The 24184-nt window shown below is 37.9% G+C and overlaps 1 protein-coding gene across 5 annotated transcripts in view; it reads right to left on the bottom strand.

Annotated features, from left to right (window-relative positions):
* The window catches only part of cntn5 (contactin 5), a 155231-nt gene that overhangs the window by 39198 nt on the left and 91849 nt on the right, over positions 1–24184 (bottom strand). For all 5 annotated transcript variants that reach the window (XM_016680665.1, XM_016680663.1, XM_007569936.2 and 2 more), the window contains 4 exons: positions 17550–17652; positions 7905–8086; positions 4574–4710; positions 4329–4458 (listed from right to left, as the gene is read on the bottom strand). In XM_016680665.1, the coding sequence (XP_016536151.1) occupies positions 4329–4458; positions 4574–4710; positions 7905–8086; positions 17550–17652 (552 nt within the window). The remainder of the gene's footprint in view (positions 1–4328; positions 4459–4573; positions 4711–7904; positions 8087–17549; positions 17653–24184) is intronic.

The following is a 24184-nucleotide window of genomic DNA, read 5'->3' as shown; positions in this document are numbered from 1 at the left end:
GTTTAGTGGTTATCATGTTTGCTTTACACACAGAAGGTCTCTGGTTTAAAACCAGACAAATGGTTTTTGTAGGTTATGGATCTCTTGGGGTGCAGTGAGACAACAAGAGCCTTCATTTTTCGTGATGGTTCATTTGCCAATTGACTTCAGTGTCGGCTTCTTTGAAATCAAAGCTACTTTACTTCAATTGCCAATTGGCAGTTCTATGGCGTAATGCACATGTGTCAAACTCAAGGCCCGCCGGCCACATGTGGCCCCCCAGCATTTTATAGGTCGATGATTGACTTAAAATAGGTTTTGAGCACGAATTGACTACAAACTACATTTCAACCAAAGGTTTGTAATGCACTTCCTAACCAGACGCTCCACAGCGTCCGGTCCATAACTCTTCAACACGCTGCAACTCCCGGTCAGAAAGACGCATTTAGTTCAGAGACCATGAGATGATATTCAGAAAGGATTTTTTTAATTAATTGATTTCAGTTGCCTCTGAGACTAAATCTTTGCGTAAAGTCTATAATATCTGCCCATGTGACTTGTTTTTATTATTTTTTTGCTTACCTTTGAACACTGATTTAAATATTGTAATTTTTAAACTGAGCAGTAATTTTACATCCATGGAAACTCAAATGTAATATTTAAAACTTTAATACATAAAATCAGTTATTTAACAATATGAGGTGGTGTTTAATTTATTTTTAACATTGTATTTTTATACATTTATGCTAGGGGGGCCCAAGTCTAGTTTTCCAGAGCTCCCATCTGCAACTTTAGATGGATTCCTTCTCTAACACACCTGGACCATTGACTCTTTATAAGCCTCTACAGAACTGAATGAGGGAAGTCAACCTTTTGTCTGGGGTGTTTTAGCAGGGATGCACTTCTGGACATTGAGACCCTGATTTGTAACATCAATGAGGCCCGTTGAGGGTGGCCAATATGCTGAAGTGGCCCTTGGTGAAATTGAGTTTGACACCCCTGGCTTAGCACCAGAATACATCAACAACATGTTATATCAACCTCACAGACCACTCAGGTCTCTTGATTCAAATCTACTTTGAATCCCCAGAACCAAAGATGGAAAATCAGCATTCAGTTTTTATTCTCCACTAATCTGGAACGAGCCTCCAAAAAACTGCAAAACAGCAAAAACACCGACTTCCTTTAAATCAAGGCTAAATTCCCACTTCACTTGTTTATTAGAGTTGGTTTTGATTAATAATGACTGGAACATTGATTAGTTCTAGATTTCATCCCAATGTTTGATGATAATTATTCTTGATGACTCTGATAATAGCATTTGAGAAAATGTGACGTTTGTTGCTTGTTTGCTGTTCTCAACCATAATTAGTTATTGTGTTTTTATCATGTGAAGCACTTTGAAATGCCTTGTTCCTGAAATATGCCACACAAACAAACTTGACTTGATCATAATCAAGCATCAATCTTGTAACTTTAAATACAAGTGAAGATATGGACAATTGTAACCTCAAGCCTGTTAGCGACAGAGAAGATTATTTATATGAACTTCTACCATTCCAGGACCCGAATACAAACGTCTCTCATTAGCAGCATAATAAAGTTCATATTTGTCAAAAGACAATACAAAAGATTGTAAAATGTACCAAAGTGATATTTAACTGAATTATTTGTTATATTGGACACAGTTGGGTGCTTTGTATATATTTTTTTAAATGTATTTTGTTATTGGCATTAATTTATCCAGACTGCCTGAGAGAGTAGTAAGTGCATAAGATACAAATAATAAACAATTATGTAGCTGTTTAGAGAACCATGCACTGGCCATGCACAGGCTCTAGGGCTTTGTCAACACTGGTTATTCAAATCTTGAATGATGCCTCATAGGTGACGTTATGCACAATGACAATTCAATCTCATCTGTAGCTACAGGCCAACCCTTCTCCCTGTAACACTTGTCTTTGAGCCTGAGTAGTTGTCTGAGTGGCGGAGGTCCCTGTAGACACAAAAAGGAGCAGAAACCGGAGCAGTTGCTGTGTGTATTTGCTTTAATCAAAGCTGGTGGCACCACCACTCGCATGCCTCCATGCTACCACACTCCCAGAAGAGCTGGATCTGGGACAAGATCGCAGACGTGAGGGCAGCCGTTGACCCCGTGCAGCCTCTGGTGATCGCTCATCTGCAGGCTGTTATTAGTCATGTAATCTGTCCTGATAGTGTTCGCTTCTGGACATCGAGACAGAGCGCAGGTCACTGGGAAGACGTGCCCGTAGGGTAAAGTTATGAAAACATTCATCAACGGCTTCCAAATCTCATCCAACGTGACTGTGACTCCGAGGAAGACACGAGTATCTGGTCGTCGGCTTGGATAAAGCCTTTTAAAAGCCCAGCAACTTTTAAATCTTGCAGACAAACACCTTGAATCTTGAATATAAAGCTCACCAAGGAGTGTTGTTCTACACAGACATCCCAGAACGTACACAGAAAACTTTATCCATTTGCAGTAAGATTTTCAAAATGCCACAGATTCCCCTTCAGAAAAGGGCAAGCCATAAAAGACAGTAAATCAAGTCATCCCTGAGGGAAAAATGAAAGGGGAATGGGTATCACCAGATGTGTCCCAGTATCGAAGATGACAAGGAGAAAATAGTGCATCAGCACAGAACAGTGGACAGCTATTTCAGCACGACTCTTATGTTTTAGCCTGCAGCCTTAAGGCATAGAAGCACTTTCTCTTTGCCTTTTAATGTCTAAAAAATTTCCAAGTGCACATAATGCTGGTTCGGTGGAAAGAGGAAACAATAATGATACAAAGTTATTCGTAAGTAGGCAATTGTCAGCAATTGCAGGTGATTAGACAATTATGGCAATCCCTGACAAGGCACTGACTGTCTTGCAGAATCAAGTTAGTTTAAAGAAAAAAATACAATGTTGGCTGTTTGCAAAGTCGTGCTATGGAAATAACAGAGCTTCATCTATCACTCTTATAAGGTAACACTGCTGTTTCTTGTACAAATACGTCTCAGTAAAACAGAACATGTGCTCTGATGAGACACATTTGTCGTATTATAAAATTAATCTCTAAGCATGTATGAAATGTTTCACTAACCTAGCATTCCTGTATTTTTATATTTTGATAAATATATATATAAATACATTCTAACAGAATATATTAAAGTATTCTAATGTAACAAAATATATGCCATGTTTTTATTAGTTTTATGTGGAGTATTAGTATAAATAACATAAATAAAGGCTTGAAAACAGTCTATGTATGTATGTGTTTCACTTAGTGAAATGAATTACTGAAATGAAGGAACTTTTCAATAACATTCTGATACATTGAGATCCACTTATGTAATTTTGCTACTATCTGTTAAAAGAAAAACAAATCCCACTTAATACAGCCTGGTGCAATGCCGTCTATTTCATGACGTGCACGTGATATATTCCCACAAAGTAAGATCCCTGCATCCGAATTCTTCAGCAGACTGTAATCTGCCAGTTTTATGTCAAGATTCAGTCTTTAGAAGAAAGTTGTTTCAGATAATCCTAGATGTGCCTCAAAATAACTCTGAGAATTGACATGTTAGAAACCCACAAACCCATGGAATCATCTAGGTTTTGTGAAGTTCTGATTTTGAATAAAATAATTATTTTAACAAAGTATTTCTCAATTTTCTGGTATTTAGCAAACAAACAATTTTAGTAATCTAAACTGAGCTAAACACGGAGAGTTTAGTGAGAGAAAACAAAGGTCAAGTGCGTTTACTTTCAGTGTATTTAAACATCTGCTTTCAGGAGTGTTTAATGAGGTTTGGCTTGAAAAACACAGATTCCACTGAAAAAGGTTGTGATGAAAGTCAAGAAGTGAAAGTTTGTTTTTCTTGGAAGTGGGTATTTTCATGTGATAGCAAACAGGGCACTGATGAGAGCCTAATGAAGTCATTAAAATCCCCAAACAAACCACTGCCAGTGTTGGGTTCCATTAGCTGAAATCCATACCTACAAGTTACTGGTTTACATCCTCCTCAGAGTTGTGCCAAAATGTTCTAGACCCTCATCAAGTTGATGTGCACACACTCCTCAGTGAATACAACCAGGAGAGTCATTAGTCTGTTCATCTGTCTAGTGCCTGGGTTAAATCAGGGGCCATTGATTGGCAATCACCATATCTCACAGTTCAGCGTTCTCCTCTTGCATTTCAATCTCTTCGCCTATCAGCCAGTACCTTAATCAGACATCAATGGTTCAGCCGGTATTAGATTAAGAAATGTGCTCTGAAGGAAAGCGACTTTAGTCTAGAAAGTAGCAGCTTGGTCTACATTAACAAACCAGGTGATAAGTACCTAGAATCTTCAGCTCTGCATTGGAGTAGATGGCTCCGTATTTATTCTCAGCCACACACTGGTACATTCCTGAGTCCGTCTGTTGCACTTTGTTAATGGTCAGTTCCCCGTTCGCTATTTCAACTCGACCCTGAAACGAGGCAAAAGCACCGGGGATAGTCAGGACTTGAATGTGGAAATTTTTTTACCTCTGCATGAAGTGTGCAATTAACGACGAGGAGGGTTGCTGTGTGTATTAAAAGTACCTGGGATGTCAAGGGCAAACCGTTACGAATCCAGCGATAGGTGGGCCGGGGCCTCCCGATGGCCTTACACTCCCATTGGAGCTTCTCTCCACTATCCATCTGAGTGTCATTAATCATTCTGACCCACTGAGGGAGGGCTGGAAGATAGAGAGAAAAAAGAGACATAAAAATGAGTAATAAATTCTTAAGATATACAAAAGCCACAAGTATGTTTTTTCTGTAATTATAATAGGCAACAAGGAAAAAAAAACATCCAAAGATGTGTTGCAAACTTTTATAATATTTAGATAAAAGTCCAAACCACACATTTTGTGTTCCAAGAAGTTCTTGGCATTATTAAGGCATAAAACGTAACAACTCACCAGATCAGTATACGACGCATTTACAGCCTGGAAAAAATAGGCCCTCAAAACGACAAAAGATTTTCAAATATTTTAAAAAATGGAAAAGCAAATTAGGTCCCTTAAGATCAATACATTGAATAACAGCAATCACCGCTGCAGGTCTTTTGGGGGTATGACTCTCTCGGCTTGAAACATCAGCAGGCTAACATACAGTGGACCACCATCTATTCACGGTTCAGTATTCACAGATTTGTGGATTCTTCTGGGGACTTTAACTGTGGAATTTACGCAATGTGTTTGCAGATTTTTTTTGTGGAAAATCTAAAATATTTGAAAAGAAAAATACAGTTTGGGAACCTGATATATGTAGCTACAATGCCACTTTACTCCACCTTTAATGGCAGTTGCAACGCCGACCAACACTGGTACGATTTTTGGTCCGATTGAATCGAGAAAGTTCAACAATATCAGTTTAGATCAGGTAAATCTAGGCCTCACTGCAGTCACAAATCTTCATGAATTTTATTGTGATAATGTCAACTAGATCAACAAAGAGCAGGCCATCACAACTATTACAAATACAAATACCCTGATGCCTATAGCAACACATCGGTTCCAGAAGTCATCTAATTATTATATAGAGTACATTAAATACACATTTAGACAGACGCATGTTAAACCAGTAAACATTACAATGCAAGGCAAAGAATAAACTGAGCCCATACATCTGAACTACCGGTAGTTGTTAATAAAGAAGCAACTCAGACAAAAAAAACAAAAGTGAGGCTTTTCTGGGCCCACAGGCTGCATTAAAAAGAGGGAAGCCTCTTTTACCGTCTAACTGCACAACTCTTTAATGAATGTGTGTATCATTGTGTAATTTGCAAGCAGAAAATGCCAGGAGGCAATTAGAACTGGAGAAAATGAACACACAAAATTCTCAACCGAATGCACACAAATAGTCTTTGTCTCTTCTTTATGAGAATTTTTTTTTCTTTCTACTGTAAAGCAGCTCTATAAGCTCTGCAAACAAGTCAACTACCTTTCTTTGGGACTTCTTATTTTCCAACATATTCTGTGTTTTCAAGGGTTCACACTCCTGCTCAACAACATCCTGCATTAAAGTCCCTTAGCTTGCGTTCTAAAAACCATGAAGACTCTGGTTTTACATATAGCAGACTCTTTCTTTTGCTCACCCTTATATGTTGTATAACAGAGAAATTATACAACAAATAACTGCAAAAGAACACCGTCTTTTCTTGCTATGACATTACTGTAATTAGTTCTTTAGTTTTTTCATGGGTAAAGAAGTATGATTCTTGTTGAACGAAGTGGAGACAAAAGTAAAACTAACAATCAACAACACAGGGTTTTGGAGGGTTTGAAACATTAACTGTACAAGAAGTTTATTGCAATAAATGACAAATGATAAATGTCCACCTGCACCCTCCAGGTATGTTTTAATGAGGCAATAACACTTTAGTATGAAATAAAGCTAAAAAAAATATATATTTTAAATAATAATTCTTCCCTCCAAATCCTTTAAATTGGTGGAGCACTTAAAAGTCATATGTTTTACAACCCTTATTAATGAGCTTTGAAATGTACATGCACAGGTTTTGCTTGATTTATTTCAGTTTCTGTTGCACAGGAATATCAAAAAGTGTAGATTCAGACAGAGCACAGAATCAAGGAACATCATTTGCGTATTTCCTCTTCGCCTCCTCAGTGTGTGCACACACCCTGAGTATTGAGTTGTTTCTTCCACGGCCAGCAGACTCTTTTCTTTTCCATGCATATGCCACCTTCAGCAGAATACGTTTGGTGTGCTTTGATTGAATGATTATGGTCAGCAAGGTCTCCCGCACAATGAAAGTTCAAGCTGCCAGGTGACCTGTGTAAATTACATTTAGTGCAGGGCTGCTACAAATTAGCTCCCTATTCTCCTTGTGATGTCAACAGAATGGAAGTTGCCAAGAACTGTGGGGCCTTGGAAATGTGTTCTACCAAGGTTGAGGTAGTCCATTATCTTGGTCCTGTGCACAAGGCACAGACAAAGAGAAATGGGAGACATGTACCAGCTTAGATAAGTTTATGATCACAGGTACAGCCAGCTACTCTGCTCCATTATTTGTGCCTCTTATTGTCGGGAGGCTAAAAGCAGCACTTTCCAAAGAAACGGATTCACATTTGAAGCTTCATAATTCAATACCAGAGCATGCAAATATTGACAACAAAATCTCTGGCTATAAATAATTTGTTATTTGAAGGATTTTGTGTTCCTTTAATAAGCAAATGTATTTTGGAGCCATAAAACTGTACACATTAAATGTATGAAGCATTAATAAGTATTTCCATTGTCTTTAAGATGATTTAAAAAAAAAGGCATTTTGTGACACATCTGCAAAAATATTTCAAACATTTAATTGAGCTGCAAGATAAAACAACTGAAAATTGAAAGCAGTGAAGATCAATCCGGTCGTTTCAAGCCACGCAAAAAAAAAGCATCAGATTATGTTGATAAGATGAAAAAAACAAATTGTTTCTTAAATTCTTGTCGGAACGTCCCGCTTCTTTCTCAGCCTGCAAGCGTGTGAGAAATGTCTCTCAGATTTTCTAGGATATATACAGAACAAAACCCTTTCAGGATTTCTCTACAGTTTCTTGCCTTGAATTTGAAAAAGACAAACAATTATATTATTGAAAAATTGCTTGGAAGTTGAAAGTAGAGCAATAGTGTAGTTATGCTTCCTGGAATAACTATATCAACAAATGTGATAATGTATGCTTGCTCTTGGATAATGCATGACGGCTGAGCAGAAGCTAAAATGATCTAAACAGACCAAGAGGGGATAGTAGCATGGATGCCTGAATAACCACGCAGTAAGACTGCATGCATACCACATACCCACATTAAAAAGCCTGAATTTTTGCCAGGAAAAAAAAAGTGCAAAAAGGAAGCGTAAAAGTGGTGCACTCCGACTTACTGTAGACCAGCAGATGCCCTTTGAAAGCAGTTCCTCCTCTTGTATTCTCAGCCTTGCATTCATATGTTCCCGAGTCTTCCAGCTGAATATTGGGAATCTCTAGTACGGCCTGGGACTTCCGGAGTCTTGCCTTTTTGGGGAAGATGCCATTTATCTTCCTCCATGTGATTGTTGGCACTGGACTGTAGGAAGAAAATAACTTTTTTTTTTACATTGTAAAAGCAGCATTAGCTTTATCCGTGGTCAATAAAAGGTTGGAATGGGAATGATGCAACTTTCTATTACAAACCGACAGGTTTCGTTAGGCAGACATATTACATTGACTTTCACCATCTATCAAACACACTTTAATAATGTGGGTGTTTTGGAATTTCATACTAAGTGACTGCACAGAATCAAATAAAGATATGTTCATACACCAAATAAACAAACACTCTCTCTGTATGAAGTCAAATTCTCTTGTTTCAGGTCAGTTAGATTGACCAAAAATATTTCTATTTGCTAAAGGCTAAAAAGCTTAACAAGAAGATTCTGCAGAGATTTATTTTAAACGTTCTTCGGATTCACATTTGGTCGGTATCGAGGATAATCTGCTTAGTATCAGGACTATTTGTCTTTTAAACTGTATGACTTTGGTCAAATGTTTTGGGTTTCCTTCCATAAGTTTCTCAGCAATATTTTATTGGAGTTCTGACTCATTCCTCCTCACAGAACCGGCATAATTGGGTCAGGTTAGTTTGTGTCAGTTGACCTATAAGAGTTTTCCAAATACATAACATCATCTGGGCTTTTCCCTCATTGTTTTAAAGAGACAGTAACATTTCTATATGTAAACTTCTGATTTGAAAGACGTTAATTAATAAGTCTCTGCCCTCTCTGTCATTGTGAAATTTAGCTAATAGACATAATGGTGGGGGGTGTAAGCAGGCTGTACATTAAGCTTTCTAGTTGATGAATACAGTTTGGGTTTGAGCCTGATTTTTTATTAGCTGATTTTAGAGAGTTTTCTGATGCTAATTTAGATGCCTGGATGATCTCTGTTGGTACTTAAACCATATTTTGTTCATAATAAGTCACAATATGTTCAGTTGTATGCAGATGCAGCTGATTGAGTCGCTAATTGAGCTGCTGCTGCAAAGCAAAGTTAGCGTCTGGAATAAAAACTAGCTTAATCCACACACTTCTGTGTTCTGTTTCGCTTCGAAAAGCAAAACAGAACACAGAAGATGTAGAGAACCTAGCAAAGCAGAATCCTTGAAGAAGGAAGTTTAAAACATTTCTTTCCTTGATGGGTGAATGTGACAAGCCCAGCAAACAAAATGTTTGAGAAAGGAGTGCTGACATGGACTCAGCAGGAATATCAGGATTGCAGCATAATGTGTTTCATCAGGGAGGGACTGCAGAAGTATCTTCCATACTCCAGCACTCTGAGATTATATGGGCAGACAGAGACTTCAGACAGAGTGGCAGATGCAAATAGCTTTTCACGCACCCGGCAAACCCACCAGCTGAAATGCTCCCATCTGGGAAATTGTGCAGGACAATAAAATCCAGCACGCACAGTGAGGAGAAGCATTTATCCTAGGGCTGTGCTCTTTATCACTTCCTGCTCTTATACACAATAAACACCAGAAATTGAAAGCACACACATTAGACTGTATTCAAGAGCCAGTGTGGTTACTCCATCCTGAGGGGGTGCAGCAGGCCAGGCGAACAAATCCAAAGAGCAGTGAATTCCAAATTATTTTTCTCACTTCTTAAACCCACTTGACAAAGAAAATTCTTTGCATATCTGTGAACATTTTTATAAAGGATAAACTAGGAATTTCCTAATCAGCACTTTTTGTCTTTGACTTGAGGCACAGAAGAATAATGCTGCGTTTCAGTTGCACTCGAAACAGAGAAATCAACTGGACCGCCCTTTGAAGTCGGATTTCCCACTGGGAAACTGGGATCAGCTCCGACTACCCCGTCATGACTTGTAAGGCTGACGTCGCCTTTCAATATGGCCGCTCCTCTCATCAGCAGGAGTCTGATGTGGTGGAAACCTGTTTATTTTACAAGACACACATGTAAGAGTGCATCTAAAAATCAATGTTACATGTAGCTTCTCAGATCTAAACTGAGCAAATTAAAAGTGCTGTTTGCTTATGGAAAGTAAAGCTTAAAATTATGTTTGTAAACAACGTTTATGGATGTCACCATGTTGAAATTCTGACTTCTAAACTACAACATTGTTATGCTGTCAAACTCAGCTGTGTTGTGACTTAAATTCAACGCAGTGAAATTTCCTGCTCGTGCAATCTCAATCCGATGTCTGCCTTTTTTTTTTTTACAACAGAGTTACACTCCAAGTAACTCAGAGAGAATATGCCGTGCAGTGAGAGAATAGTTTCATCCTATTGCTTTTTGGATCATTGCTTTTTGGATCATTGCTTTTACTGCACAGGTGAAGTTAAGCTTACAAACTTTTGCCAAAAGATTATCCTTCAGGATTTTTAGTCGGAGAGAAAAAAAGGTGGTAGTTCGACAGCCTCGGACTAAACTAAAAAACTACCACTGCCACAATTGATGTTCTTTTTATGAAATGCTGTTACTTCTACATCGGATCTAACTGGAAACACATCTTGCAAAAAGTCGTACTGTTTTGTCAGTGTATAGAATATTTTAAGTCTTGAGGAACATCGTAATTTTATTTTATTTTTTGCCAGTGTAAGACGACCTCTTTGGTCAGCGGTTGTTTTCACCTTAGAACTCACCTGTGGGGGTATTTGTGTCCAGCATTATTAAATCTTAAAAGCCTACCATTACTGAGGCAAGTAAGGCATGGAGTGTTTTAGACATTGCTTTGTTTTTCCCCCGTCTGGGTGAGTTGTTGAAGTGCGAGTAAATTTGGTAGGCCGGCCACTCCTAGGAGAATTCACTTTTCTCTACTTGATAGCTCTTGCAGAGGTTTGCTGAAGTTCCAATGCCTTGTAACCCTTTCCAAATTGATGGATGTTTGTGACCATATCTTTTATTCTTAAATTTCTTCAGATTGGGGCAGGTTATGTTGGTTTGTGAAATCTGTTCGCCTACTTCATGTTGTCAGACAAGATTTATTGAGGTGATTTCTTCTTTCTATGGGACTAGCGGTAATAAGACCTGTTGAAACTGAACCACTGAAATATGGTTCACATGGGAAATGCAGGACGTTTAATTTGAATAACTTTTTCCTTTAGAACATTTTTTAAAAATTAAAAATTGTGCAGTGATCTGAAAATATAAGTGAAAGAAACAGGAGGTAAATACATTTTCAAGCAGTGTCAATGTCAACCGTTGATGTTTGACCCCAAACCTAACACCTTTTAAAATCCTTAATTCAAGGGCACATATCCTACAAATGTATCAGATTTAGTGTTGAAACAATCCACATCCATCTTTTCTTTTTTGGTCAAGAATGTCCATGTAGATTCACATGACAGATGACTTCCACATGTGGAGGAAGAAAGCCCTATAATGTGTGCAGTATCAGTCATCTTATGTATGACAAGAGGATCTGACAGGTCCCTGAAAGATGGAAACATGACACCACACGGAAAACCTTCAGCGACTCCATCAATCATTTAGTCTTGATGGAAACGTTTTTTACCCTCTTTGCAAGGACGGCGAATTGCCCTTGGCTGGCACGGCCTTGAATTAGAATTCAGACAAAGTTTTTTGTAACAGAAACAGTTCACTTTCACTTTGGACTGGACTGTTGCAAAACTAGAGTTCTGCGTGTCTGACTAAACAAAAGCTGTCTGGTGTAATGAAGATTTAAGCACTATGCAAGAATTGGGGATTGAGTAGTGACGCAAATTATACTTCCTAATGGATAACCCTGGAGACTTTTGCTCTGACTAAACTCTCAACAAGCGCGAGAACAGAGGAAATCTATAGAGACCTTGAGGGGTTGGAACATAACGGTGAATCTTTGAGAGTCCGTGGCAGGATTTCTCTTTGGAGGCTGAGTAATGAGTGCCGGGACTGTACAAGCTCACGGCCCCTGGGAGCGGCACAGAGAGAAAATGGGCCCACTCATTTTAAAAGCAAGAAACCCTTCATGTCAGTATCCACGAAAGCTGTTGGCAGAAAATCCAAAACTCTGGTCCATCTGCTCTCTCAAACTGTTCAAGCTAACCATACATGACACTGGGAAAGGGTTACACACTGGAGAGTATGCAAGGTGTTGGAGTTTTCAATTTAGGTCTGTGCCCATAGGCGGGCTGCGTAGATTACATCTTAATTAGCGATTCATACAATTGCTTTGCCCTCATCTGGACTCCTTTCATAATAAAAGGTTCAAAATGGAGTCTAATACCAAAATATAATTGAGAATTAGATTTTTTCACACCATTAAAATCTAGATAATACCCTACAATTTAGCCCATTTTCTAAGCTCCAAATATCCAGGTCCCTTTGGAGAAGTTTAAGCCATCCTGAAATCAGTAAAGTGGTGAAACAAATACACATTTTACCTGTGCGGTATCAGCCCAAACAACTACTTTTTAAGCACATTAACCACAGCACAAAGTGTATGAAATGGGTTGCGTTAAGAGCCACTCTCTGATGCTGCTGATAATGCGATGCTGTATCGCCCAGCAGAGGACAGCAACTGGAGGAATTTAAGAGCTTGATTCCCACTGGGGTCACTGGAACTAAAAGTATAACAACTACTCCACGGCTATTTGGATAAAAGCACCCGCTACATCCCATGTATCATCCTTTAAGAGGATGTGAGTGGGTTGAATGTGTAACTCCTCACATATACAAGGCTTTTTGAACCACAATGAACTTCACACTTCAGTATGTGTTAAAAACGAAGGCGTCCAACAATATTTCACTTTTAAACTCCTTTTAGAAGACCGTGGAGACATAATCTTTCTGTGAATAAGGGTAGTTAGTTTGTTTCAAAATGACATTTACTAATTACAATTTATCAAGATGATGAACCACTCTAAAGTTACATAGTCCTCCTATGTAAAGCCATCAAGGCCATGCCAGTCAAGGTCATTTTTATTTCAGCCTGCTCTATATGGTGATAAAGCCCCAAAAGCCTAATATTTAACAGTAAAGCCAATAAGGTCAGTCCTTTATTGAGTGTGTATCCTATAAAATCGCCATATTGCTTCAGAAACTAAGCATAGTCTGATTGTCAAGGGAGTAGCATTGTTCCTCAGATGCTCAACCTGAATTTACTTCCTTTTTTCTTTTCTCAAGTCTGTTTGCTTGCATAATTTATTCTGGAGGACAATATTTTTAGAAACATTACATTTAGACATAAGAAAATCAGCAGGTCATGTGACACAAAAGTTACAAATTTCACTTGAAATGAAATTGTTTCTTATGTAGAGATGAACAGCTAACCGATACTTTACATGACAGCAAAATATTTTAGTATCAACATAAACATTGTACAAAGTCTCTAAGAAAGCATAAAATGTAGGTATTAAGACTGTTTATGTTCAACTCTTTATTTCAGACAAATTGCTTTGTGTTATGGTTTGAAAATAAATATTTTATCTTGAATGCAGACAAAAGAGATGATTATAGATTTCAAGAGAGCCACAGTTAGGTCAAACTTTATTTCCATTATGGGAGAAGAAGTGGAGATGGTAGAGGAACAAATAACGTTCATCGTAGTAGAAAATTGTCTGGACAAAAAGTACAAAGAATAACCTGCAATTTTATATGAACAATTCTACGGCTTGACATCCTCGTTAAAGATCGGTCAAAAGGTTTAAAATACATTATTTTGATTTGGTGGCACCTCACAGGTGGAAGAAAAGCAGAAATAGTTGTGAATTAAAAACTTTCCAAAATCCTTAACAATGCAAAGTTGTTCTTTGACATTTTGCCATGATAAATTCTGCTACCATACTCAGTTTTGCTCAGTTTCTATCCAACTATTTTAAGATGAAAATTTCAGGCTTTTCCATTTTGAATTTAATACGGTAGCCAGATTCCCATCAGGAGACAATCTCAAATTATCCCAGTTCCACAGAGTTTCTTCATGACACCAGCAACTTTGAAAGAAAAGCAGCATTTGGTGCCATGAGTTCATCAAACTCTCAAATTAAAAGAGAATCGTTTTTGCTCTGCTGTTTTACTTCAATCCTCCTCCCATTCTCTTTGCCCTTGAAAGTGGCCTCCCAAGGCGCAGCCACTGGTAAATATCAAATAGGCAATATCATTAAGGAGCTTTGGCAGTAATAAACAAAGAGCCTTTCATGCCCTAGCAGGGTAGTAGTGCCATCATACATATTGATCAACAGTGGTACAAAACCCATTTTAACTTCATTTTCAGCACTATATAAAGACTGGCATGTCTTAATTTGGTGAATTGATGAATCATTCATCTCTGCGTACAAGGGGGACTCAGTTAGATCACTGTCAGACTGAAAGCCATCGCACACAAATTACTTCAATGAGGGAAGCACAAGGCAGGAGCAGGAGCTGTTTGGCTGTTCAGCAGGAAGTCAGAAACCACTGCTTAGCTTCATAAGTAACACTAAGCGAAGGGAAATTATAATTCAGTCTGTTTATTTACTAAATAAACTGATAATTAATTGGTATTTACTCAGGGTTTTTATTGAAATAAATGTAAGAAGTATGTGACTTTTGGTCACCTGTAATTTATAGGCTGTTTATACTTAAGAAACTGTATCAAAGAAAACTTAATTAATTTGCTTTGATAAAAGGTTTGTGCTTCTGATCTGTCAAAATAAACACACATCTCTGAATATATTTATTTCTTGCTTTCAAAGTACAAAAATGTATTCACTTTCTTATTCATATATGGTCAATTTGAGTCCATTTACAGGGTCATCAAAGTGTAGCACACATTTCTCTTTACTCAGACGTCTAAACAAAATAAGGGTTTATATGTGTGTAATTTAATCTCATTTTCAACACAGCTGTTCTGTGAAAGCTACAGGGGTTCATTAAAGAGCATTAGTGAACAAACAGCTTCCTGAACACTAAGGGATGTAAGGAGCATGTTGAGGAAAAGCATATTTCTTTTAATTTGTTCAAAAATGGAGGCGAAAATGCAAATCCACCAAAACATGACTGTCCTTCCGAACAGACAATCCAGACAAGAAGATGATTAACCAGAGCAGCATTGAAGAGGTCCATGGTAAGTCTGGAGGATTCAGAACGGTCAACATCCATCCATTTTCTTTGCACCCTTGTCCCTCAGTGGGGTCAGGAGGGTTGCTGGTGCCTCTCCAGCTAACGTTCCGGGCGAGAGGCGGGGGTCACCCTGGACAGGTCGCCAGTCTGTTGCAGGGCAACACAGAGACAAACAACCATGCACACACACACATTCATACCTAGGGGCAATTTGGAGAGGCCAATTAACCTGACAGTCATGTTTTTTACTGTGGGAGGAAACCGGAGTTCCCAGAGAAATCCCACGCATGCACAGGGAGAACATGCAAACTCCATGCAGAAGGACCGGGGCTCGAACCCAGAACCTTCTTACTGCAAGGCAACAGCTCTACCAACTGCGCCTCTTTGCAGCCCAACATAACAACTATTAATCCTTGTTCTGACCTTTACTGAACCCTTAAGAAGTTTAAGATTAGCCAAAGTTACCCAGCAAAGATGTGGAAGAAGGAGCTCTGGTCACGTGAAAACAAACATCATTTTGTTGGCCTACATGCAAAATGTACCATGTGACAGAAAACCCTGATTAAACCATGCAAAACACTTTAGACTGGGATGGGATTCGATCTCGGCAGAACAACAACAGACATACACTCAGCGCTCCATTGGAGTAGCTTACATCAACATGTATTCATGTATTAGAATGCAAAGATATAAAACTTTGCAAGAAAGAGGACAACAAAACAGTTTCTCCCCGTTCCTGATTTATTTCAGCATTTTTTTCTGATCCTGGAATAGTTTTCTTGGTTATACAAGCCCACGGTTTCATTCAATACAGTGATGTGTGAAAACAATTAAGACAATTGGTTGGAACATATGGAATCCTGTCTCTACCCCTGTCAGATAACCACTGACACAATTATGTTATCACTTGAGATAATTACTGACGTGTGAGGGCGACACTTTCTGAGAAGTGCACAGAGATTAGGGCTCCCTATACTTGTGTGCGTTTGACCCATATAAGATGTGCGTGTGTGTGTCTGATAAGCAGGATGCTCACCATGAGCTCTTAAAACAGAACTCAGATAGAATTTACACCATTTTACGACATTTTTTCTACCCTAACAGTTAATTATCATTATTTGAAGCTTGTTGAGTTCTATATATAATCTGGTAAAGTTTGAGCTATTTTGCAAAGACAACTAGACAAAAGTTTGATCCTTTTTAATTAGTACGTCTCTAGTAGTCTGATGTCTGTAAGTCTGTTTTTAACCAAATACTGAAGGAGTTTTCACTCCTGATAGTGGAGTTGGTTTGAATGGGGATCAAAATGGCCACATTTGTTACCGTTTCTGTTGGTGTGGTTCGCTTTCACACTGTATTGTGTCAACTGAACCAAACCCTGTGAAAAACCTGGTTGTTCCCTCGCCTCTGGTGACGCTACACCAAGAAACAACACAAAAAGTTTTTAAACTTCCTTCCTCACAAGATGTAAACAACAATGGAGTGGGATCAGATTTTAGCATCTGTAGGATTTCTCTTTCGTCTTTGGTAAAAGACCATGAACCATTTCTAACGCTACAGTGCTAAGCTGGTTGTAATTCCCCAGAACGCCCAGCGCTGTAGTGCTTTTATATGTGCATTTGAACCGAACCAGAATTCACTTCATCTGAACTAAGAGGTTTTTAGGTGGACCAGAGTTCACTTCTTGATCTGCATCAGCGTTTGATTGCACATTCACAAAATTAGAGATTGATTAAAGCTGACAGGTCTGGTGTGAATGCACCGTAACTGTTACATTAGGCTGTATAAATAGAGCTTTCTATATTGACTGAGGAAAAAATGTCACCGTGTTGTGTTACCTTTATCCTAATAAAAAAGTTGTTATAGGTCTAATGTTTGTGGTTGTAATGGGAATTGATTTGAAAATGTTACCACATCATGTGTGTATTCTATACATCACAACAGTGACAAATTAATAATGTTTTGATATAAAAATGTAATAAATAGTAAATCACTCAGAAACTCCCTCCTAGTGTGAGTGGATTTATTCTCTAAGGATAAAGAGTCTTCTCTCCTCTGACTGATGGCTTTTATCATTTTTTTTCCCCAAAACCCACATAACCTTGGCTTTCTTTACAACAGACACCGAAAGCAACCAGGAAACATGGATACATTAGGGATCTCAATTATAAGAACACACTGATCCCCGGGGCTGAATTCCCCATTCAGGCCCCCCGCCACCTCCTATTGCACTAACATGCCATCTAACAGCAGAGCCATGATGCTGCACTTCTCAACACTCACTTAACATATCGCCTGCAGTCAAGATATGCCTCCGTTCCCTTTCAGATAATGGAATAATGAAATTTAAAAAAAGAGGAGAGCAGAAGAACACAGGGCAGCGCTATCTAAAGGATCTCCCAGCTCTAGTGATGAGAGGCTGCAGTTCACTCATCTTGGTGATTAATAAACAATTATCTATCGTTGTGCACTTTGTCTTCGCTTACTTACTTCCCCAGAGCAAAGCACTCCAGCCTGACAGTCACTCCTTTGGCAGCCAGTACAGATGTGGGGAAGTGCACTTCAATTTTGGGCTCGTATTCACCCATGACACCTAGAAAAGGTTAAGAAAGAAGAATTGGAGACATTAGAACCCAGCAGATACAGCTACAGGCATCATCTTTTCTTCCATTCTCAGTTATTCTCTTCCCTTCTTCACTGTTTGCTATAAAGAAATGGACAAGCATTGTTTAGCAGTGACAGGGGATTTCAATCATAGCATATATAAGCAGTATTTATGAAACAAACACAGACTTAAAGGCAGATGGAACTCAAATCTTACTGAAAACATCTTATTAATTAAAACTTTTAGTAACAAAATGTTTACGTTTATAGTAAATTACAGCATTTCCCGGACTATAGAGCATACCTCACTATAAGCTCCACTCACAAAGTTTAAAAAGAAGAAAGAAAAAAAAAAACTGGAGACATACATATATAAGCCGCACCACAGGGCTGTGTCCTTAATAAATTTGCTATTAAGGACGCAGCCCTCCGTTTCCAACGTCAAACCATGGATTCATTTACGCTAAGTTTACGTGCAGCGGCTCCACTTCCCTCCTGTACTGCTAGATCGACAGCCTTCAACTTAAAAGCTGCATCACATGAACTTCTTGGTTCATGTGAGGGGGTATGAGTTTGTAAACATTTCTCCGTCGCCTGCTGCTGCTGCTAGCATGTGCTAGTTCTAAATGAAAATCAGCACTTTCTTCTTTGATTTCCAATTTTCACTTCCTGCTAGAGAGCCCCCTGGTGGTTGAAAAAAATCCACAGAACAGACGCACCGGCTATAAGCCACATGGTTCAAAGCATGGGGGGGAAAAGTAGCAGCTTATAGTCCAAAAAATACGGTATGTCATCTCAGTGTACCTATTGGAAAAACAAACAGGTACAATTTATGTAAAACAACCAAACTTCAATCCAGCAACATAAAGAAGTGCCAATTTAATGTCATTTAGTCAATTTCAATCTTAGTTTTACAGCTGTGTCAGGTTAAAATATGAATTAAAAGTGAAGTTATTTTACTCACTCAGTGTAATAATAGAAACTCATAGTATTCAAGCAGTTTTTGTCCCTATGCTACCAAATTACATCAATGTGAAAAATGTCCAAATACAATTTAATTTCAAGAAGTACATAGACAACTACTTATTAATAATTTAACACAGTTTGCTAAAGGATAGCTTAATCAATACATTCTACTAAAACTGGTTCTTTAAGGAAAATATTGATCATGATATTGATGTGAAAATAAATTTCACACCCCTGCTCTAACGGTTGCAGTCATCTATATTGTTTAAGAAGTTTTTTTCTACCACAGTTTCTCCATCCACAGAATTTTCCACACAGCTCTCTGTGAATGGCAAGCTTCACGTTCGCATTAGAAACTCTCCTTTGTGGCTTTTCAAATAAGCTGCCATAGTTATGGTTATGGCCACCATACTAAAAAGTATTTATTATTAAAATAAATACTTTAATTGATCTAATTCAATATTTCAATTTTCTAAGAAGTTTCATTTTGGGTTTCAATTAGCTGTGAGCCACAATCATCAAAATTTAAATGTTTAAAATGTCATTGTGGATAATATCTCTAAAACAATCTATATAATATAGGATATAATAATATTGAGCTGTTGACTTTGCTGAAATCCTTCTTGCTAAACCAGCAGGTGGTGACAATTTTAATTATTTAAAAATGTTGGAATCATTGAGAAAGAGAGCAGGTGCCAGGCAACATATTGCAGAATGTGCTGAAAATGGAATGGCAGAAAAACCCGAAATCTGTCAGGACAAAAAAAAAAAAAAAAATCCCCCAAAAAAGACAAAGAAGGATGATGTACCAGCAAATATTCTCCAGTGACAACAGGGAACAGAACAGTGCTCCATTGTCCTCCAGAATTAGTAATCCACTCCACAATTCGCAAACACATTGTGAAGGACAAAAGTGATAGTGTGTTATCAGTCCTGCTAAGTGCCGCGATGCCTAACACCTTCACTCTAAGTCATAGCTAGAGGACACACTTGTTTGTTCATCTGTATGTTAAGCCGACCATCTATTTCCATTTACCGGGATGATGTGTCAGCTGGCATTGAGCAAATGCAGAGTAACAAAGGCAAACACCATCATCTGGGATCTAATTACTATTACCATTTTTACTAAATGGGAGTTTACAATATGAATATTACATGAGCATTTCTCCTTTCTTTGCCCAAAAAGTGTGAATCTCAACAAAAACAGTCCACATGTGAACCACTGGTGACGCCACTTCCTGCAGGAATACGTTTCAAAACATATCATGACACTGCAGGGAGTGCTGCTTCACATGCATTAAGGACTATATGATCAGTAAGACAAATGACTGACATGACATTTCAGAAACCATAATTACAATTTTTACGCGCATGTGACATTTTTTATGTAATAAAATGAATTCAGCAGAGGAACAGAGTTATTGAATTGTGGCTCGATATGTATGGAAAAAAAGAGTTTTATGATATTTGTCTCAAAGAACTTTTCAATTTCAATCTCATTCCCAACATTTATGGCTCCAAAGCAGCCCTTCACATATAATGAATTTGCAATATTTCACCAGCTCTGGTTATAGTATATTCAATATCATATTCAGTCTCAGTGGTTGGCCTTGATAGAACTGTAAAAAACAAAGTTTAAAGTGGATGCCCTAAAACATTCTCGGCCCGCCTCTTGCAGCATGGTCATAAATTTTGTTTCTGTTTCATTTATTAATCATAGGAAAATTATATTTTTTCTGTTATGCTATAGTTTTCCTCAAACCAATTTAAAAGTAATAAGACTGAGCCCTCGAGATAACATTGAAAAAAAAGTTTCTTGTGTGGTTAGATGACCCCAAAGTAGAAGTTTGAAATATAGAAAAGAATGAACTAAAGATAAAGACATTGTGCATTTACAATACCCTAATTTAAGTCATTAATTTGATTTAATGTCAAAATCTTCTACAACCAGAATGCTCTATCTAGTATTTCATTCAAAACAATCTGAAAAGGATCAAAACTGGACCAAACTGAATTAACTATTTTCTATAATACTGTAGTTCCATTTTGGATACAGAAAAAAGAGCTATAGCCTGATCTCACGATAAGGCATATATTTTTGACAAACATCAGACAAAAGGAATTTAGCTGTCATGTTGCTATTTACTAAACAGTAAAGCAAAAGTAAATTAAACTTGATTATTACAAATTAGTGCTTTACTGATAGCTTTCGTAAATATGCTGATACCAGTAAAAACCAAAGCGATGTTTCAAATAAATAGTGAAACTGAGCTTAAAGTACAACCAGACAAAATGTCGACTTGACTTGTGACTCACTTTGATGGCTGACAGACTTAAACTGTGCAAATCCAAGAATGTTCTTTAAACTGGAGAAGGATAAATGAGCCTTCCTGGTTTGGTATCAATGTACTTAAACTGTATGTGGGTGCTGTTTTTGCATTTAAGTAAATCCGTGAATGAGAAATGTAGTTATAAAAAATGATCAAATCTCATGTACAATTTAATTAAATGGGTAGTTTTCTAAAATATTACAGTTTGGTGTATTTTGACCCAGTAAAAAGATTTGTCCAAATGGATCATTAAAAGCCTCATGATGACTGCTAACTAACTTCTGACCTGCACTGTGTATATATTAGATATTAGATTGCTTGTGGGCAGACTTGTTTTCATAGCATAAAACCAAACATATTTTTTTTTCTGCAAAAAACTTAGAATGTATCTATGTATTTTGAGGAATATTGTGGGTGATCCATAACTTATATATACAGTTGATGCCAGTTAACTGTTTATAGAAGTTATGGATCACCCACAATCCATAACTTATGGACCACAGGACCACATCCAGCCGCACATAGCTAAAATCTGTAAATACTTGAGTTGCTCCTTAAAAACTAATAAATACTTGATTAAATAGTTCAAAAGTCAAATACACCTCAGTGTGAATTAATGCACACAGCATAAACTGTCTTAGCACTACCGCAGATGCTCACATTTCCACTGTTCCTTATCTTTGCTCATGGGGGTACAGCCAATCAGAGCCAAGAAAAATGAATGGATTATCTGCAAACGCCAGCTAATAGCGTTGCACCTAGATATTTCAGCTTCCCAAGCTTCATTTTCTTTCAGATATTTTAGATATGCTCCATCACAAATAGGGGCATTTTGGAGTCACAAATTCATAAAAACATCTCCAAACAGATTCCTCTGCAAATATTAAATCAAAATTAGGTTGGGGATGGTCCCTCCGCACAAACCATCTTGTCATGTGGTATTTTCAGGTAGTTTCTGCGTACTTCTTTGAAGGCCTATTTACAGAAAAAAACACACATCAAATTCACATGTTTTATAGATGAGCTTTTACAAATTTTATGTTGCATAGCACAAGTGTGGGGGCAAAAAGAAAACTTTACACTGTCTCTTCAAAAGCTCCAGGCAGGTGGAATGCAATATGCCTTGACATATTTAGAATTGTCTTTTGAAAAATAAAAGCTGGAGAGTCTGCCATCTCCTGCAAAGCCTCGTCTGTTTGTAACTGGCTAACTCTGTGTCCAAATGTAAAATTCACAAGCTGGTCCCATTGGAATCAAATGAATATGCATCTCTAAGTGCCTCAGTAAGTCATCAATCTTTCTAAATAGATTTCCAGGAAAGAAACTTTAAAATACCATTAAGAATACACCAAGGCAAGATTCTTTTGCCATTGATGAGCTAGCTATGAATAGCTGCATATTTATGACATAAAGCGTAAAAACTCTTCAACATCGTTTTCAATGCCTCGGAGACTTCAATAATGAATGATTGCACAGAACACAGAAAACGTGCCTGTATGGAGATGACACCGTCCTGAAGACATTACGTTTCTCTGATATTACAACCAGCAAAGAGAGAGAAAATGTCTTGTAGCAACAACCGTAGTACCAAACCAATAACCGTACTATTTATCTGGAAGCAAAGCATAACATTAATTCAGAGTCCATTCTAGCACCTGTGCGGTAATCATTCAGGATCAATTTCCATAATCTCTGGTTGCTGCTGTCCATTGTTTCACTAAAAATTCAACACGCACAAAAATGTTTTAAAGCAAATGCCTCTTTAGAGCAGATGAACATATCTGCAAGAACAGATGCAATACCCCATTTCAAAGAAAGATAACACAAAAGCAAGCAATATCTTAGAATAAACAAAGCATATGCCAACACGTTTGCATGGTGAATCACATAAGAACAGCCCTAAATCTGTGTTGATTTCAACAAAAGACTGATATGAGAATGGTGGAAGATAGATGTTCAAAGGAAAACAAAACAAAAGATATAAGAATATTTTTATATATTTTTTTAAACTACATTTAAATATGATATTTATACAAGATGTTTCAGCAGTGAAGTATAATAAAAGTTAATCTTTAGTCCTTTTTCCATGGGCGGAGGCGGATTGCAGCAGCACTATTAATGGCCTCTAGCAGTGGATAATGGTGCCCAGATGCTTGCACTCAGGGCTGGAGCTGACAATACGCGAATCACACACAGATCCAGCGTAAAGTGTCTGCCGTGTGATGATCACCAACTTTTACTGAGGCACAGATTGCACAGTCTAATTGGTCAGAGTCCAATGACTGAAGGGGGGTAGCAAACAACATGACAACATTTGGGATGATGTGCCAGTGCAATGTACTGGATTTTACATCCAAATTCACAATTCAGAAGACTGCCAAGCATCACAAGACATAGACAGCGAAAGTGTCAGACATTCCTGCAGCACAGCAGAGGTAAAAGGTGCAGAGATTTGATTGTGTTAATTTGAGAATGCAAAGTTGTGAAAAAAAAAAAAAAGGAACTTAAAGCAACATTTTCTAACAGGCAGAAGCAACAAGAAGATGCTAGATATCAAACGGGTCTATTTAGGAATATCACATTTTCACGAGGTAATTTTTATATATTGATTGTCATAATGTTATGACTGTACAGCATGATACAGATAATCAATGAAAAAAATGTAGCTCCTCTGATTCTTCCCGGCAATCCTACTGCCATTTGCAGAAACATGCCAATCTCGGTCAATCAGAAGGAAGGTCTTGGCGCTGTCAATCATACTCACATATGCGCTGCAAATGTGCAACTGGCAGAGAAGCAACGTACCATTGCAGACAATTTGTTTATTCGCAGTGATCTATGCTAACTACCCAATGCATTCACGGTACTCTCCATTGGGTGGAACTAGCTGTAGCCTAGCAGAGAGTACAGGGTAGGGTGCGAGCAGCGAGTACCCGGACTAGATTGACAGCACTAAGAACCTCCTCCTGACTCTTATTGGTTGTTTCTGAATGAGCTGTGCATTTCTAGAACCGCAGGGAGGTGGGAGAGGAGCTTAATTTTTTCACAGATTATCTGTCTCATATTACATACTGTCAGGACAGTTTTAACAAAAAGTAAAGAAAAAACACATTTTTCTTTTATAAAAGTTATGTAACTTTAAACACTGAAAAGACTGGAGACTATTTTAGGTGTTTTTATTTTTCCAAAGAAAAAAATAAAAATGCATGTTTTACTTTTTTGATG

Source organism: Poecilia formosa, unplaced genomic scaffold (genome assembly GCF_000485575.1).
Source record: "Poecilia formosa unplaced genomic scaffold, Poecilia_formosa-5.1.2 Scaffold252, whole genome shotgun sequence".
In the NCBI taxonomy this organism is placed as follows: Eukaryota; Metazoa; Chordata; class Actinopteri; order Cyprinodontiformes; family Poeciliidae; genus Poecilia; species Poecilia formosa.
This window is presented reverse-complemented; position numbering and strand designations above follow the sequence as displayed.